This window comes from Carcharodon carcharias, chromosome 15 (assembly GCF_017639515.1).
Source record: "Carcharodon carcharias isolate sCarCar2 chromosome 15, sCarCar2.pri, whole genome shotgun sequence".
Taxonomy (NCBI): domain Eukaryota; kingdom Metazoa; phylum Chordata; class Chondrichthyes; order Lamniformes; family Lamnidae; genus Carcharodon; species Carcharodon carcharias.
In genome coordinates this window covers 57,988,144-58,007,474 of record NC_054481.1, presented here as the reverse complement: position 1 = coordinate 58,007,474, position 19,331 = coordinate 57,988,144, and the positions used below count along the sequence as shown (strand labels likewise).

The following is a 19,331-nucleotide window of genomic DNA, read 5'->3' as shown; positions in this document are numbered from 1 at the left end:
ACACGCCCAACCAGAGGATGGGAAAATTGAAATGGACCATACATGAGAGTAACAGGAAGCCACAACAGCTCAGGCCAGCCATGATAAGGAGTAATTAGATATTGCATCAGTTACAGCTCATGGGTAGCGCTCTGGCTTGGAGTCTGAAGGCGTGGATTCAAGCCACACTCTAGGGGCTTGAGCACAATAGTAGGCTGACTGTCCAGTGCAACACTAAGGAGGGCTACACTGTCAGATGCTGGGCTAGATTTAATCATTGTAGTAGGGATCCCACCGATGGGCCCAAAAGCAGGGGGTGACCCTAGTCTGTGGGACCCAGGTCTGCATTTTGTCAGCAGCCATTGGGGTGGTTGTCCCTCTTATGGATAGCCCAGAACTGCACACAGTACTCTAGCTGGCAGCACGTGTGTGAAAAGGATGCAATGGATGGACTGTGCCCATTTGGGGACACTGGGACCAGTCAGGCAAGCTCCGGTGAGGGGGTGGGGGGGAATAGGGTGAGGGTAGGCGGCACCATTGCCGTAAGGGGTGGCTATTGCTATTGGAGTACCCTCCATGGGCCAAAGAGTGCCCAAATAGGAGGGGACCTGCAACGTTGACTGGAAGGCCGCCAGAGTATACCTGGCAGTTTCCTCATGTGACTGAGGACCCCCACCATTGTTAAAATGCCAATGGCAGCACAAAGAGGTCCTTAATTGGCCACTTAAGTGATTCAATTGCCCTCTGGGTGGGAGGCTGCTCCACCACCTTCTCCATTGCTGGCAAGATGGCATGGTAGTGGGAAGATGAAAGGCATGCTAACCCTGCTTTCTCTCACCATTTTATGGCGCCCCCCCCGCCCCCCCACCCCCTGCCACTACCTTCCAGCCCGTGTCATTCAAATGAACCATTAAACCAAGACCTTGTCATCCCTCACAGGTGAATGTAAAAGTTGCCATAGCAGTATTTCAAAGATGTGCAAGAGAATTCTTCCTGATGGCCTGGCCAATATTTATCCCTCAACCAACATCATTTAAAAAATATTTGTTCATTGTTGTTTGTTGGACTCTGTTCTGCGCACATTGGCTGTTGCTTGTCCTACAACAGTGACAGTACTTCAAAAAAAGTACTAAGTTGGCTGTAATGTATTTGGGAGGTCCTGAAATTGTGAAATGCCCTATAACAATGCAAGTTCTTTACTGACATTGATTGGATGGTGGAAGGCAAATTAATTGGTCCTTGGCCTTTTTTTGTCCAGCAATTCCTATACTCCTACACATTTCAGACCTGCCTTAGCCTGGCAGTAGATTACCTCCTGTGCCAATTGGGAGGGAATTCCCAAGAAAGGGATTTCCTGCCTAACCTCCTGGCGACTGCATACATATTCCGTGCTAATGGGACTGATCCCCAGTAAACAGAGCAAAATGTCAACAGAAGGTTTCTCACTCAAATAAAATCTCCTAAATCAGGAGGATTGTAACACCTGGTTAACTCACTCTCTTTCTGCCAGGACGAGCCCAGCAGGGATCAATAAATGTGGGAATAGGAAAATTTCCAGTGAATGAAGTGAACAGTTTGTTGTTGAAAAAATTTACCTCGGCTGCAATGTAGATGGGAAGAAAAAACCATGCCAGCAAGATCAGAATAAACATTCCCTAGAAAAGGAAAAGTAGAGAAATTACTACAGTAGAGCTGGAGCAAGAAGATTCTGAGTGTTATGGTCTTACCCCTTCAGACAACAGTAACCTTCACCCCAGTGACAACCCCCATCCAAGTGAATAACCCTAATAAACTCCCCACTCAGCCCAGCAACACAAACCCAAGGAAGGAATGGCATTTACCCCAGGATACTGAGTGAAACTCTTGAGTTCTGTGAAACGTTAACAATCAATTTGAGGAAGTTATTGGACATTGAATAGCTAGATTGAGAACAGGCCAATATAATGACCATACTCAATAAGTTTGGAACCATTTGAGGAAGAATTTGATGCAGAAATGCTGGACAGTAGGACTCTTGGCTGAATGGTCAATAATTATTTTGTGAACTCTCTGAAAATCAGAAATTTCTTTCCCGCATAGTGTTGAACATGTGTCAAAAATTAGTTATATTCATCAATTGCTTTAAAAAGGAAACGGGCAAATGTCTGACAAACAACAGGACCCATGTGATAAGTGTAAACACAGACAAAGATGATTTGAATATTTAATGTAACACCAGACTAGACCTGAAATGTAGAATGTAAATGGTCAGAGTTATATTAGATGATTAGACTCAGGTCCTTCATCTACTCGCACTGTATTTACTATTCCTCTGCCCAGATGGCTCAGTTCTGAGGTTGAGCGAATCTCTTGCCTAATTGGAATATTAATTTTGGCGATCACTTTGTTATTCAGATTTTGTTATTCCTTGTGATACAAGTATGACTAATCCCAGTGTTCGCTCAATATATGCGTGTCAAGGGCATATAAAAGGTTGGACTGTAAAAGTATATGATGTCCTCTTCTACTGCTCAAAGAATCATAGAATTATACCATGCAGAAGGAAGCAATTTGGCCTATCATGCCTGTGCCAACTCTTTTTACTAGCATTGTTGTAGGAGGTTTTAAGTTATTTGGGACCCTTTGTCACATAAACCTGTAATTTACAAAAAATCTAATAGTTTAGGAGTGAGAATGGGAATAGATTAGGTACAGAAATACTTTGCTGCAAAGGTCTTTCGATAACTATCACACAATTGCTCTCTTTTACACTGTTGGCAGCTTTGCATCATTCTATGACAGTGTTCCTAATCTCAAACAGTTGGGCAGTCATACTGCCATAAAACAACCTGGGGTGGGAGGAGAAAGCCTTTATAAATAGGTAACCTTTCTATACTGACTCATATGACAAAACAAGTGTTTTAAAAGAGCTCACATTGAACTCATACGCACTGACTGCAATCCCAGAGGCTGCTCCTGTGCCAGCCAATCCAATGAAATGACCACTTCCCACGTTGCTGGCAAACAGCGATGCTCCAATCTAATGGAGAAGAGTGAAAGAGTCTCAGAACAGGAAGTGTCAAATTCTATAGTCTACAGCCAACAAATGAGATCATGAGCCAAAATACTCACCGGCCACCATACCATGTCCTTCCCAGCTAGAAAGTAGCCTTTGACAGTGTTCCGCTTTGTCCTGTACATAGACTGACAGAAACAATGCATAATTCTTAATCCAAGATAACTTGGTTCTAGCGATTGTAAGGTCACACATCAACATGATGATCAACGCCTTTCTCCCTGATCCAGGACTGGCTTTCCAGGTGGGTGCAGTAGTCCACCTGGATTCTTTGTTGTGCCATATCCTGAAAGAGAGTTGGAGGACAATCCATTCCTGCCATTTTCATACAGAAGATTTTTCCTTGTCTACAGGCCTGTGCTGACTCTCCGATTAGTCTCACTCCCCTGCTCTTTACCCAAAACCCTGTATTATTATCCAATTCCATTTTGAAAGTTACTACTGAATCTGATTCCATCACCCTTTCACGCAGTGCATTCCAGATATAAAAAAAATTTAGTTTCCTTATGTTGGCTCAAGTTCTTTTGCCTTCTTTTAACTTCAACCTGTGTTCTCTGGCTGTCAACCCTGTCTTCTCCTTATTTACTTTGTCAAAACCCCTCATGATTTTGAAAACTTCAATCAAATCACCCCTTAACCTTCTTTGCTCTAATGAGAACAATCCCAGCTTTTTCAACTCTCCATATATCTGAAATCCCCTCATCCCTAGTACCATTCTAGTAACACCCTTCTATACCGTCTGAATGCCTTGATATCCTTCCTAAAATGGGTGATGCCCAGAATTGAACACAATGGGCCAGTTCAGTTTTTCTAAAGGTTTAGTATAACTCCCTTGCTTTCATACTCTGAGGAAAAAATTCCATTAGCCCCAATTGGGCACAAGGATCACAATGCATGATTATCCCTTACTTGGTCCTGTTGAAACAAATAGTACACAGACTACATGCTGCCTGCTCATCAACCCCATTGTAGCATATAGCTAAGGTGCAAAATGTACTGCTGACTGGGTGAATGCTCAGTAAGGGGCCCAGTGCATGTGACGTAAGCATATCGCACAGCGGGCTTCCACTTCTTAAAAGCTGTCTGACCTTCTTAAAGGGGAACTCCTACTGGAGCTGTTGGAACAGTCACAGAAGGCTTTGGTGGAAGGCAGAGGACTGTAAATGGGGCAATTGATCAGAGAGGGGGCTCCTGAGTTTTCAGATGTGCACTGGAAGTCTTAGTAATGGAGGTCAAAAGGAGTAGTTAAGCCACGTTTCCACAGACAGCCAAGAATCAAAACGCCTGTTTAGCTGGGAGTAAGAGAGGCAGTTAACAGGACCTGCAAGCTACAAATAGCTGGCCATGCACAAAATTAGCTTTGGTGCCTACTCTGCATATTTCTGGTGCAAACATGGCACATCCAGACCAGCATCCTTACAGTTAGGTTGTGCAACAGACATTTTACTGTGTAGCAGAAATTGCACAACTCCTATCCATCATCTCATCCATCACCATTCCCCACACCAAGGTACTTGACTTCTAATGAACAGAGCCCTTACCCAGAGTCCTACTGCCAAGACAAATACTAAATACATGACCAGGACCACAATATCAGCCACGTCCAGTGTTTGTGCTATTGGAAGTTGGGCAGGGTCCAACATGCTGGCTGGAGTGTCCGTTGTCTTCTCCATGGCGAAAGAGTTCTTTGTCTTCTTTTCCATATCTCAGGCTTTGATGAGATTATTTTCAAGAAAGAGAACCAAATGAGATTTCATAATTGGAAAAATGAAATGATCATAATTTCCTGTTAGCAAATATCAAAAAGGTGCCTTAAAGTTATATCTATAATCTGACAGTTTTATCTTAGAGAGCTTGAGTGGGTAGACCCTGTTTAATGCATCTTACCTGGCTTTCAAGTGTAACTGTTTACCTTTAGATGCACATTACCTTGATACTGAGGTACACTTTCTCAGCATTCGTGTGTGAGGGGCTATCATGGGAACAGGCAGCCACAGGTAATCTTCCAGTACCAGCGGGAGCTGCTCTCCTAATAGGGCTCAGAAGAAAATGAGCTCTTTCTATAACGCTGAAAGATCAAATTCCAACCTAAGGTGTTGTTAAGTAAATGAATAAATTCACGTTGGGTTAAAGTTTAAGTCAAATATATTTATCTGATGTTAATCTATGCGCAACGGAGCAACAAAAAGCATAAAACTCAACTGAACCTTGGAGTTCTTTAACAGCTTTCTCCTTATCACCCAGCAGCCTAGTATTCTGTAGTGTTCTCCTCCCCTCTGTGATTAATATCCCCCTTCAGTTTCACAAATGCCAACTACTTGCTCCTAGGCCTCTGACAACGCCACCAATCAGCCATAAGCTACGAGATATATGAGGATGTTGCTGCTTCATTCATCAATTGATCATCACACTATTTTTATCAGAAGTAAAGGTGGAATTCTCAACTAATGAGATCTGGCTGACAAAGGGAAGCTTATTGTTTGCAATTTTCCATCCATTAATGCCTGTCAATGAAAAGCTGGATGGAGCATCCACAATTATCCAGCAGGTTGCCCGCTGTAGCTGATCCTTCACGAGTGAGTTTGGGGCCTTGGAAAGTTGCAGCTCAAGAGTCCTCATTGACTTGGCTTTAATGTAGTTCAAGCATGAAATGTTGCATTCTCAATGTGAACATAAGGCAGTGTTGGAGACTACTTTTCACTTTACTTGCCCAGTATCATCATTAAGCAAACACTTACAGATCAGGTGTGGCATGGATGACAGACTGGGTAAAACACTCTCTGCAAAGTTTTCTAGGTTAAATCTAACACCAATGATACGGAGAGAAACCCCCTCTACACTTGGTGCCGAAGTGACTTAAAAACCAATCACCGAAGGTCACTTGTACCACACCAATATGACATTCTTGTTGAAGGTGTGTAACAAGGATTATTCCTATAGACAATAACATCAGCATGAGATGATTTTGCTTACACAGAGCAGCTTGGCTACCAATGCAAGACCAAGTGCATGCATGACCCTAAGAATACATTGTGCTGGCATAGTTTGAGATGAATTATTAAGCACCAAAATACATTTATGCAAGTTCTGGGGATTTCAAGCTGTTAGGTGCCTCGTTAACTGGTGAACGAGTGGTTTAAAATTGTCATTGCTGGGACATGCTGCTTTGTTGGGCTCTTTATGATTTATAATGGAATTCAATCTTACAGAAACTGCACTGTTCGAAGTTTACAAGTTGTGTAGCTGGGACATGGCTCAAAGCATATTCATTAAAAAAGACAAGTTCATCTAATTTAGTGTTAATAAACTAAACATCTACTTCACACACCATGGTGCGTAGAGAACTACCTCAACAGTTACACAACAAATACTCTTGAGTGGTAAAAATGTAATGTAAAGTAGCATAATATGAGGGCATACAGGATTGTCAACTCTAGTTGGATACTTTCCTGGAGGTTTAATCTTCTCACTTTCAATGACCCAGACTGTTCTTTTTCTTTATCTCCAGTACTTGAATAACTAATAAACAAAAGTATTCAAAGAAAATGAAAAAAGGTTTTATGCCAGTACGACATCTCTCCTGGGTTGCTCGCAGCACTAACCAGGAGATTAATATTTAATTCCTGGAAGGTTGGCAGCCATAATTCAATATAACATTCCATTGAATATAACAATACACATTTTCCCCTTCCTGATTGTGCTCTCTCATATTTGGCCATGATTCTGCAGGTGCAGCAGTCATTGTGCTCTAAAAGGTTACTGATTTGGTCTTCTCAGCATTGACCCTACCAGACAATTTGTCTGCCCTCTGTCTTTATTTACTACTTTTTCGCTAGTTTCTAGAGTTTCAACATCGTCAGCAGTCAGGATATAGTACCTTGGTCTCCTGTTGACCCATTTCATATGGAGGGATGCATGATTTGATGTGTTCCACTCAAGAGTTGGGCAGTGGGGGAGTTACCTTCTCTAAACAAACTTTGAGACTTCAGTGTTTCGCTGTGCACTCTAAAGTTTTCAAAAAAGACTTTTATTGTTTCTGTAGCTGCTCTTTGTTCAATTTACAGGATTGCATTTCATTTGAACTTTTGGTACCGGACTTTATGGTTTAGCTGATTTTAAAAAAAGCCAAATAGATAGTGATCATTAACTTTATCTTAACTGCATAATTGTGGAGTATGGTAATCCTTCTCATGCAGATGGATAGTAGACTGGACCTGCTATTTGAAACTGCTTGTCTTCTCTCTGTCCCTGGAGCATAACTGAGAATCTTGTAAAAAGAATAAGGAGTTTACATTTCTATAGCCAATGAAGAGTTGTGAGGTGTAGTCACTGTTGCAGTGTAGAAATCAAGACAGCCAATTCCTGCACAGCAAGATTCCACAAACATCAGTGTAAAAATGACCAGATAATTTGTTTATTTTTAGCAATGTTTTATCTTCATATAGCTGGTTGCCTTATCTTCCTTGTTCTGATTGGCCCTGCAATAACCCTTCTTGTAAATCAGACACTGTGACCTATTGTCAGTATATGACTACTTTACTGCGTGCAGTCCTGGTTATGTTCTGCTTGACCTGAGGTTGGTTAAACTTCTGTTTTGCTGATTGGATGATCAACAACTTGCTTGTCTAAAATAACAAATGGAATCTTGACACCTCCAGTTGCTACTGGTGTTCAGCAAAGGCTGTGAATGTCCACTTTGGGAAATGGTAGTCGGACTCCTTCTTTCAACCACAGCAAAAAAGTTCTAGCTCTATAATGGAGGAAACAATCTCAAAAGCTTCTGACAGCTAAGAGGACAAAAAAGTGGATACTGCAGGAGGGAATGGAGAGGTTAGAATGGGAGACTAAAGGGATAGTTGAAGGAAAGGATTTAGAAGGAGCTGCTGGAAGGGCGATGGCAAGGTAGGGGAAAATGTGCAAGGAGTTGTAGAGGGCAGAACTGTTATCAGGGCAATCAATATTTCACCTAAGCAGAAATTTCCTTGGGTTGGTGAATGAACTAATTTTGATAGCTAGCAAGGCACATCCACTGTGATCTATTTACTTAAGAATCATAGACCCCAGGCTGGCAGCTGAAATAGCTACTTAAGGCAGTGAAGGATATAGAAGTACATGATCAAATTCTGTTAACTGAATCCCATAAACATCATTACCAGTTGGATGCAGGGAATCAATAATGGGACACTTGCTTTCCACAATGCTATTCAATAATTTTAACAAATGCATGGAAAGTAAAATTTCAACATTTTCAATGATGTGGATAAAATAAAATTAGTGAGGATATCTGTAATTTAAAGCATGAGAAGGGAAGCAATTTGGTCCAAGATTTTAAAATCATGAAAGGAATTGATGGGTAGGTGGATGGGCGGATGGGGGGACAAATTTTCGTCTTTGCCTCCATGATAATTTGGCAGATGGTTGAAAATCAGAAGGGTGCTCTTGTTTCTTTTTGTAATTTTCACCAATGTTTCTGTGACTCCTCTACTCACTATTTTATTGATTTTTAAATTATGGCGCTCATTTACAAATACTTCCAGTCTTATTCTATCACATCTGCTCCAGCCCTGCATCCCATCTCTCTAATCTTCCCTCTGGGGAATAGGAGGGGGGGTGGTGGAGGTCACCTCCCCTAATTTCCTAGTCCCCACTCTGTTCCTGGCCTCTTCAGTATCCAACCTCACCCTTCTTTAAGAAACACTGTAGTGCAATTTGCTACATTGATTGTGTTGGAGGTGTGACTGAATTTCAATATTAATTCCAAAGACACACAAAAGATTCCAAATTCTGATTAACTTTTTTATTGCCAGCCTTAAATATTGATATGTGTACAATACAAAATGAAAAATAAGATTCATTCTGCACATTAGTAAGCATTAACCCAATCTCCAGCTGCAGCAGTTTCATAAACAAGGGAAATAAATAATATTCACTATGCAAATGCACCATCTGACACCTGGTTGGGTGCCAGAGATTCACCCACTGGGTATCTCAGTTCCAAGTGTCACTTATCATTAGTCTGTGGAGCTCAAAGTCATTTCATCACCTTCATGTTATTGCCACACCCTTTGGTTTCCACATTCGCCCAGTTGGATTGAATTTATTTTTCAGGTGGGGTAAGTTACCTGCTGTGCAGTGAATGGGCATAAGTAATGTGACATAACTCAAGAGATTGATACTTATTTGTAACTATAGAGAGAATGAAGAAACAGAAAGAGGTCAGATTTAATGAAGACCTTCTTCCCTTCTCAATCAGACAAAATATCTGTCCACATGTATCTCAAAGCAATTGTGCGGGTGGGGACAGCGAGAGAAGGGTTGAGAAAACAGCCTCAAATAGTCCTACAAGCAATTTGATTGTGTTGTTTGTTCAGAGGTTGCCTCTTGACCAGAATAATATAGATTTTGAATCACAGTTTGGCCATGTTTTTACTCCTCAGATTGACTGAGCCTGGGGAGGTTGTTACTTTTTATTATATTTTATTAATGTGATAAAGAAAAAAGGTATTTGGAAGCATGACATCTCTAGCTACAGAAGTCTCTCAAAAGCATCACTTGCTTTGCCATACGTAATATCCCATAATATCCATCTCCAATTCAGTGAGTTAGTTGATCTCTGCTGGATAGAGATGCGGGGCAGGGCAGTACAGGAACAGAGCAGTAACTCTGAGCTACCAGATCGGAAAACCAGGCAGAGTGCCTGCACGTTCTCACTGTCCGGCAGATCATACTGGGAAGTGCAAGTGTGCGGATATCAGGCTTGGACGGGAGAGGATGGCCTCACAGCTGAAGCGCCTGCCAATGTTCATTGTGCATGTTTACTTGTGAATATTGGCCACTAGGACAAAGTACTGGATGGTGGCTGATACCTGGAATAGTCAGCATGTTCAGAAGAAGAAGAGAACATATAGGGGAGAAAAAAGTTTGTTAAAGTTATAAATATGTAAGGATAAAGGTCCCTGGGAGCCCTGTCCTAGAATCATCCTTTAGATTCACTTGAAACCCTCGCAACATTCTGAGACGGGAGTGTCAGGCTGCAAAGTGGTTAATTATTCAGTCTTCATCCAGGACCCTTTAGGAGGAAGGTAATCCTTTAAGACGGGTGTGTGCGATGTGATGAAAGTGAGCTTGTTATGGTAGGGGAGACAGCTCTTACTGGAAGCAGCTGGCATCAACCTGATTGGAACACTTCCTGGCTCGAAACCATCAGGCACAGTCTAGATCAGAGCGCACACTGAGTTCAAATCAACTGGTATTTTACCTCTGAGTGTTTCCTAACAAATCTGGTATTCAGAAAGCATATTGACTCAAAAAACAGAAATGAGTTTTAAACACAGTAACTGGGCTCAACTGAAACAGATGCGCATAAACTGCACAACCTCCGAAGGTTTGCTACCACAATCAGGTAGTCAAATGCTCTGAATGTAAACAGGGCTGGATTTAGATTCACTTAGCACAATGATCCAACCAGATGGGACAGCGATTTTACATTTTATAAAAATGACATTATTTGAATAAGTAGTATTTTCAGACAAATTATTCATAAGCTACATACCAAGGTGCAAATACTGCTTTAAAAGAGTTCCATTTTTCTCTTTAAGTCACATAGCAGATATCACACAGAGTGCCTGGCACTGCAAAAGCTCTTGCAGTGTTTTAGGAAGAACACACAGTTTGTAAAGTCCAGCGAGGATTGACTTAATGAGCAGTAACCATAATAATAATAATGGACTGGGCCAAACACCTTTACAAAACAGCAAAGTAAGAGCAAATATTCAAGCAAAATCTCAGCACAGCACCCTTTGCATTTCAGACAAGGAATGGGATGGGGAAGGGTTGGAACCATGGCTTCAGGAATGGGCTTTGCTTATAAAGAACATTCAAAAAAATTAATAATCTGAATAATCCCTCCAACATCAGAAATAAAGGGGGAAAAGGGGGGATTTTTACTTTTAAAAATACAAACACAAATTTTCAGAGTGCTTTGTGGCAGGAATAAATGCTCCTGTTTCTGACATTGTCAATAACATTAGGTCCACAGACCATAGTTCTGGATGTTAGTTGCTGAAAGGCTCCTGAATCTCTCAGGGGGATTTCAGATTTTCTTTCTTTCTCTCCTGAAGCCACTAACACTGAACTGGGGAATGGTTTCGCTGGTTTCAGCCATCCTCCACTACCCTCCTCAATTGGTCATTATTCTTGTGTGTGAATGTGGACAGTAAAGGTTGACAGGATGTTCAACTATAGGGAACAACACATCCTGTTCTCAACCAAAATCCGCATGTCCACAGTTTCCAGCAACAGTCACTGGCTGGTGACCGATAGCAGAAACCCTGACTGATTATTTCCCTCCCCAACCCAGCAATGCTGGTGTCAAGTCTAATCTCCTAACTGCTGCTAACACTACATCAGCTAACTCAGCACAGGGCAAAGGACACAACTGGGATACTCTGATCTGTTTGTCTCAGTCTCACACTGAGAAATGCCCTCACTCACCAGCCCATCAATCGAACCCATGGTGATTTTGGTATTTAATGAAGTAATTCATGGTCAATGAAGCAACTACTGGGATGGTAGAAGGTGAACTAGATTGACCTTGGTTTTTCTCCGTCAATTCCTATGTTTCTATATTTGCAAGTCAAGGTTTGAATACTGATCCCTATCTACTTGCCCAGTTGGGTATACTGACTCATACCTACTCACTTCAAACTGCAATACCCTCCCCACGCCTCTCCATCTTGCTTTCTTCCTTTAAGACACTCCTTATAAGCTACCTCTTTGACCAAGTTTTGACCTAATATCTCTTTATGTGGCTCAGTGTCAACATTTTATTTTATAATGCTCCTGTGAAGTGCCTTGGGATGTTTTATTATGCTATATAAAAATTAGTTGTTGGGAGATGAGAATTGCTGCCAACTAAAAAGAGTAAATAAGAGTGAGGCATTGTAGGGCAGAGTAGCATTGATTGGCCCCTGGGAGCTCTCTACTGGGGTGGGGGGAAGCAGTATAAAAGGTTTTGAAGGAATGAAAGGAGGCATAAAGTGTAAAGAAGATGGCAGAGGAGGAAAGGATATTGCTTCCACTGCCTCTCAACTGTGGGACCAAAGTTATTCAAAGTGAAGAAAACTGATACTGAGAGGCTCACATTGAGAAATTGGTTTTGAGTTCAAGCCTCCAATAGTTGATTATAGGATCTGTCTTTATCTGGTGTCCACTGTAATTGAAACAAAATGGGAGTGGGGGGCAGCCATGCGACAGGCAATGGACAGGTGTCAATTCTGTCAATGGTACAAGTTGATCTCAAGGATGCCCCTTCCAATTAGCCACTCCTCTTTCCCATGCTGTCATCTCACAGAGAAATCCCGATGCTGGGACTGTTGATCATCTTACTCACGTGTCAGTCAAACAAAACTGCACTTTTTGGCAAAACTGCTGTAAATGGAGAAGCATCATTTATGTCACCAGGCAAGTGGGGAAACCACCTTCAGGTTCTGAAGGTTCACAGAGGCCTGCGTATCGTTGTATGCCTTCTGTAATGCACAAAATATTAATGCATGGGTTAGTAAAACATTATGGTTCAGTCTCCATCATATAGTCCAAAATGCTACATTTGGTTAGTAACAAGAATAGCCAGACAAGGCTCCACATTGCTCGATATTTTCTCAGTTCTAGATGAAGGTTGTATAACACCTTCTGTAACCACCAGATAACCCACAGCTACCCAGTCCAGGGCTTTGCGGCTGGTGGAGTTGACTTTGTCATATAAGAGGGGTTGTCATATAAGTGGGGTGGTGGGTGGGGGTTGCAACATCCTAACCTCAGCAATGGCAACTGTGCTAGTCTATGTCATTTCAGGCTTATCTCATACTCTGGGGATAGGTTTAGCAGACCGAAATATATCTGGGGACAATGACTTACAATAGGTCCTTATCCTCAAGCATTCGTACAAAAATCTCATTCTCTCCTGTGTTTAATTATCAAAAACTAATTTATCAGGTTTAATGCTTGCACTTTGGGGGTTCCCTATGGATCCCAGGAGCTGCAGGGGTTTCTGGATGTGATTGAGTGATACACCCATAGAACCATAGAAAAGTTAAGGTGCACGAAGAGGCCATTTGGCCTATCATGTCTGTCCCAGCCAAAAGAAGAAAAAAGAAACTAGCTGCTCATTCTTAATCCCACTTTCCAGCATCTGGTCCATAGCCTTGCAGGTTACAGCATTTCAGGTGCAGATCCAGGTACCTTTTAAATGAGTTGAGCATTTCAGGCTCGACCACCAACTTAGACAGTGAATTCCAGATTTCCACCACCCTCTGGGTGAAAAGGTTTTTCCTCATGTCCCCTCTAATCCTTCTACCGATCACCTTAAATCTATGCCCCCTGGTAATTGGCCCCACAGCTAGGGAAACAAGTCTTTCCTGTCTACCCTATCTAGGGGCCTCATAATTTTGTACACCTTAATTAGGTCACCCCATAGCCTCCACTGTTGTAAGGAAAGCAACCCTAGCCTATTTAATCTCTCCTCATAGCTGCAGTTTTTAAGCCCTGGCAACATTCTTGTAAATCCCCTCTGCACTTTCTCCAGAGCAATTATGTCCTTCTTGTAATGTGGTGACCAGAACTGTATACAAAATTTTAGCTGTGGCCTATCCAGCTTTTTATACAATTCCATCATTACATCCCTGCTTTTGTATCTAATACCTTGTTCAATAAAGGGAAACATTCCATATGCTTTCTTGACCACCTTGTTCACCTGTCCTGCTACTTTCAAGGACCTGTGGACACACATCCAAGGTCTCTCACTTCCTCAATCCCTCTCAATAACTTCCCATTTATTGAGTATTCCCTTTCATTTGTTTGCCCTCCCCAAATGCATTACCTTGCACTTTCAGATTGAATTCTATTTGCCACTTCACTGCCCATTCAATAAAACCACTGATATCATTCTGGAGTTGACAGCTATCCTCTTCACTATCAACTACTCAGCCAATTTTTGTGTCATCTGCAAATTTCACAATCATGCCTCCCACATTTAAGTCTAAATCATTAATATATATACAACAAACAGCAAGGGCTCGAACACTGAGCCCCTGTGGAACATCATTGGAAACAGTTTTCCATTCGCAAAAACATCCATCAACCATATGAACATACGAACAAGGAGCAGCAGTAGACCATTCAGCCCCTCGAACTTGCTCCGCCATTTAAAAAGATCATGGTTAATCTAACTGTAACCTGAAATCTGCATCCCACCTACTGCCGATAACCCATCACCATCTTGCTTATCAAAAGTCTATCCACTTCTGCCTTAAAAATATTCAAGGACTCTGCTTCCACCACCTTTTCAGGAAGAGTTCCAAAGATACACAACCCTCTGAGTGAAAAAATATTACCTCACCTCTGTTTTAAATGGGTGACCCCTTATTTTTAAACAGTGACCCCTAATTCTAGATTCCTCCACAAGAGGAAACACCCTTTCCACATCCACCCTGTCAAGACCCCTCAGGATCTTATATGTTTCAATCAAGTCGCTTCTTACTCTTCTAAACTCCAGCGGATACAAGCCTAGTCTGTCTAACCTTTCCTCATAAGACAACCCACCCATTCTAGGTAATAGTCTGCTAGACCTTCTCTGAACTGCTTCCAATGCATTTACATCCTTGCTTAAATTAGGTGACCAATACTGTATACAGTACTCCAAATGTGGTCTCAAAAGTGCCCTGTACAACTGAAGCATAACCTCCTTACTTCTGTATTCAATTCCCCTCACAATAAATGATAACATTCCATTAACTTTCCTAATTACTTGTTGTACCTGCATACTAGCTTTTTGTGATTCATGCACTAGGACATCCGGATCTCTCTGCACCTCAGAGCTCTGCAATCGCTCACCATTTAGATAATATGCTTCTCTTTTATTCTTCCTGCCAAAATGGACAATTTCACATTTTCCCACATTATATTCCATCTGCCAGATCTTTTCCCACTCACTTAACCTATTATATCTATTTGTAGCCTCCTTATGTCCTCTTCACAATTTACTTTCCTACCTATCTTTCTGTCATCAGCAAATTTGGCAACCGTCACTTTAATCCCTTCATCCAAGTCATTTATATAAATTGTAAACAGTTGAGGTCTCAACACTGATCTGTGTGACACACCACTCATTATATCTTGCCAACCTGTAAAAGATCCATTTATGCCTACTCTCTGCTTCCTGTCAGCCAGCCAATCTTCTATCCCTGCCAACATGTTAGCCCCATACCACGAGCTTTTATTTTCCGCAATAACCTTTAACGTGGCACTTTATCAAATGCCTTCAGGAAATCTAAGTACAGTACATCCACCAGTTTCCCTTTATCCACAGAACGTTACTTCCTCAAAGAACTCCAGTTACCCTTTGTTTCCTGTCACTGAGCCAATTTTGGATCCAACTCGCCACCTTCCCCTGTATTCCATGAGACCTCACTTTTCTGACTAGTCTGCCATGTGGGACCTTGTCAAACACCTTACTGAAATCCATGTAAACAACATCCATTGCACTACCTTCATCAATCCTCCTTGCTACTTCCTCAAAATGTTCTATTAAGTTAGTAAGACATGATCTTCCCCTAACAAACCTGATCAATCCATGCCTTTCTAAGTGACAGTTTATCCTGTTTCTCAGAATTGTTTCCATTAATTTGCCTACCACCAAAACCAGATTGACAGGCCTATAATTTTCTGCCCTATCCCTCGCACCCTTTTTAAATAATGATACAATGTTCACAGACCTCCAATCCTCTGGGACCTTGCCAGTGTCTAGTGAGGATTAGAAAATTATCCTCAGAGTAACAGTTAATACCTCTCTAGCTTCCTTAAATAATCTGGGATACAATCCATCTGGCCCTGGTGGTTTATCCACCCTCAAGGATGCCAATCCTTCCAGTACTCTGTTGTAATTATGGTTTTATCTAACGTGCAATATATCTTTAAAAAGAATGCTTGTTGAGGAAGATCACATGATCTTTAATATCCAATAGGAGAGTAGCACGGGCTACCTCAGTAGTTAGTAGTGTAGAGATGAAGTTTGAAGTGAAAACACAAGTGTAGTTGCTACTGAGTACCTTTGTAAATAAACTAGAAGTTTTCCTCCTAAGAAATGTCTGTTGATCAACCCTAACAATGATACTAACTTGGCCACCTCTCACAACAAACTGGCAATGAGGATAAATCAAGTTTAATAGAAGAAATCAAGTGAAACAAAATCAGCCCTGTACCTCGCACAATAATTGTAGGTCGAACTTCTGTTCAAATGGAAGAAGTAATTCCCTTACAGAATGCCACAGTTCAGAAGAATTGATCCTTTTGATCCAGCCATGCACGATTGGCCTCATTATATTGAACGCCTCTTGTTCTTTTTCCAAGCAAATGAGATTACGGGAAAGAGAAGAGGCAAGCGATCCTCTTAAGTACATGTGCAAATAAAACCTATGGCTTGATTTGAAGTTTGACAGCAACCGGTGCCCCAGATTCGAAAAATTTTGATGAATTGGTGAACCTCGTGAAGAGCCATTATCAACCAAAAGCCTCAGTAACGATGCAAAGGTTCAAGTTTAACTCAAGAAATAGAGCCCTGGGGGAGACAGTTGCATGCTATGTGGCAAGTTTGAAGTAGTTAACGGAACATTGTGAGTTTGGTACATCTCTAATATCGTTTAGTGTGTGGTGTGAATGAGGACATGATTCAGAAGAGGTTGCTATCCGAAGCAAATTTGGATTTCAAGAAGGCGCTAGAGATAGCATTGGCCATGGAAAGCGCAGTAAGAGATTCAAAAGCCATACAGGGTGCTCAAAATAGCGCTGTCCTCCACATTGGGCAGGAAACCCCAGCCAAAAAGGGTGCGAAAATGCAAAACTCTGCTGAGAAGTGGGAAACAGCCTCTGCTCGCCGGAAAATGAGAAAAAATGACTTAACATCAAAAACAAAGAATAATTTCAATAGAGGTGGAAACAAGCAGCCTTTTAACAATTGACAGCTTAAAAGAATCGAATGTATTTATTGTCACAGAAATGGACATATAATGAGACAGTGCAAGAAAAGAGTCAATCAGGCTTTTAAACAAAATAAAAAAAAAGTGAGATTTACAGTATAGAAGAGTCTGAAACAACAAATTCAGATATTTACTCGTTGTTTAATTGGAAGCTTGGAAAGACAGAGCCAATATTGTAACAGTTAAATGGTAGACCTGTTAGAATGGAAGTGGACACAGGGGCTTCCACTACAGTAACTGGGGAACATCCTTCAGATATCTGAATAGTGGGGAACAACAATTAAATTTAGAAGAAACAACTGCCCAATTAAAAACATACACGGGTGAAGTCATTCAAGTCAGAGGCATAAGTAGAGTAACTGACCATTATGGAAGCCAATTGGTAAAGCTACCAGTGTTGGTATTGAGAGGCAGAGGACACAGCCTCCTAGAGCAAAATTAGTTAAGGGAGATCGACCCTGAGTGGCCACTGAGATTCCAAAAGGAAGCTGGAGACATTCCTGTTTTGGAAAAGGTGTGTGTAAGGATTCAACAACCTGAAGAAACGCAGGCTTTCTTAAGCCTAAACATGGTAGAACAGCAGAAGGGACTCAAAGAGACCATGCTTAATGTCGGAGTTCGAGACGAGGTGAGCAATCTCCGAAAGGAAAAAGAAAACCTGCTGAAAGACCTTCACACACAACAAGATTCTCTCAGGTCTAAGTCTGTATCTCTGGAAAACAAAGAATTCAGCTCTTTTCTGAATAAACTGAAGGATGAGTTGGCATAGAAGACATAACAATGCTCAATTTTCCATGAGGCAGCAAACAAATACAAAAAAGAGATGAAAGAGCTGAAGAATCAACTAATTGAAGCCAAAGAGGCTTTGGGGGCAAAAGTTGCAGAACTTTAAAAAAAGCAGACAGATGATGAAATTTTGGGAGATTTAACCACTGAGCTCCCTCAAGTCAAGCTTGCATCTGAGAGTAATCTGGCCAATATTGAAGTTGAAAAGAAGGCCAAGATTAAAGTCAGGGCTAGAAATTAGAAAGCAGACACAGAAACACAAATAAAGCTTTAATCCTGCCAGCATACGAGTATACTTTCGTACATAGGCCTGGCAGACTAACCGCAAACGCCAATGTACTTAGTCGTTTGCCTTTACAAGAAAATGATGAGGACGTCCCAGTTCCTCAGGAACTTGTTTTATTATTAAATTTCTTAGGTTCCTCGCCAGCATGTGCTCGACAGATCAGAGACTGGACAAGTCGGGACCCAGTGCTATCTCAAGTACAAGAACAAGTGCTTCATGGTTGGTCACAAGAGCCTGTATCTGATGAAATGAAATCGTACTTTAACAGGAGGTATGAAATAACAAGCCAGGATGGCATCTTATTGTGGGGAGCAAGAGTGATAGTACCTCCAAAGAGGAGGGAGCCACTTCTAATTGAACTACACAGTGCACATTCAGGAATATCTCCAAATGAAGACCATAGCTCGCAGCTACCAGTGGCCTGAGATGGAAGGTGAAATAGAGAGTTTAATGAAGAATTGTGTGCAATGTCAGCAACTGCAAAAGTTGCCTTCAACAGCTCCGTTACACCCCTGGGAGTGGCCAGAAAGACCATGGCTGCGCTCACATATTGACTTTATGGGACCTTTCATGGGGACAATGTTTTTGCTCATTGTTGATGCCCATTCAAAATGGATGGACATATATAGGGTGAAGTCACCAACGTCTTCTGCTACATTGAGAAGCTACGTCAAAGTTTTGCCATTAACGGACTACCAGAAGTCGTCGTATCTGATAATGGCATGGCATTTACGAATGCTGAGTTTCAACAGTTTATCAGCCTCAAAGGTATCACTCAGGTAAAAACTTCACAGTACCACCCTTCCTAAAATGGACTGGATGAGAGGGTGGTTCAAACATTCAAGGCAGGCATGTAGAAGCTAACTGGAAATTCCTTAGTAACCAAGCTAGCAGGCTTTCTTTTCCATTATAGGGCCAGTCCTCACACCTGCGAAGTTAATGATGAAACGCCATCTCGGGATGAGATTGAGCTTAATAATGCCAAATTTAGAGGGGAGGATGAAAAGGAGTCAGGGAAGCCAGAAAACTAGACAACTGGAATAGTTGTGAGAGGAAATTTACCATGGGAGAGATGGTATACATGAAGAACTTTGGAGAAAGACCTCTGTTTTACCACGTGAAGGTGGAAGGCCAAGTCCTATGGAGACATGCGGATCATCTAAGGAAAGGAGAAACAAATCACCAAGAATTGGTT

General features: G+C 41.6%; 2 protein-coding genes across 2 annotated transcripts in view; both read right to left on the bottom strand.

The window, feature by feature from the left end:
- The window catches only part of slc5a11 (solute carrier family 5 member 11), a 53,987-nt gene extending 50,867 nt beyond the window's left edge, over positions 1–3,120 (bottom strand). Inside the window, exons 1-3 of the mRNA XM_041206237.1 lie at positions 3,091–3,120; positions 2,894–2,998; positions 1,575–1,634 (exon numbers count right to left, since the gene is read on the bottom strand). Of these exons, the coding sequence (XP_041062171.1) occupies positions 1,575–1,634; positions 2,894–2,998; positions 3,091–3,105 (180 nt within the window). The 5' untranslated portion in view covers positions 3,106–3,120. The remainder of the gene's footprint in view (positions 1–1,574; positions 1,635–2,893; positions 2,999–3,090) is intronic.
- A 1,603-nt stretch (positions 3,121–4,723) lies between these two features.
- LOC121288020 (delphilin-like) overlaps positions 4,724–19,331 on the bottom strand; it is an 87,301-nt gene continuing 72,693 nt past the window's right edge. The window contains exons 17-18 of the mRNA XM_041206236.1: positions 12,426–12,561; positions 4,724–4,745 (exon numbers count right to left, since the gene is read on the bottom strand). Coding sequence (XP_041062170.1) covers positions 12,490–12,561 — 72 coding nt within the window. The 3' untranslated portion in view covers positions 4,724–4,745; positions 12,426–12,489. The remainder of the gene's footprint in view (positions 4,746–12,425; positions 12,562–19,331) is intronic.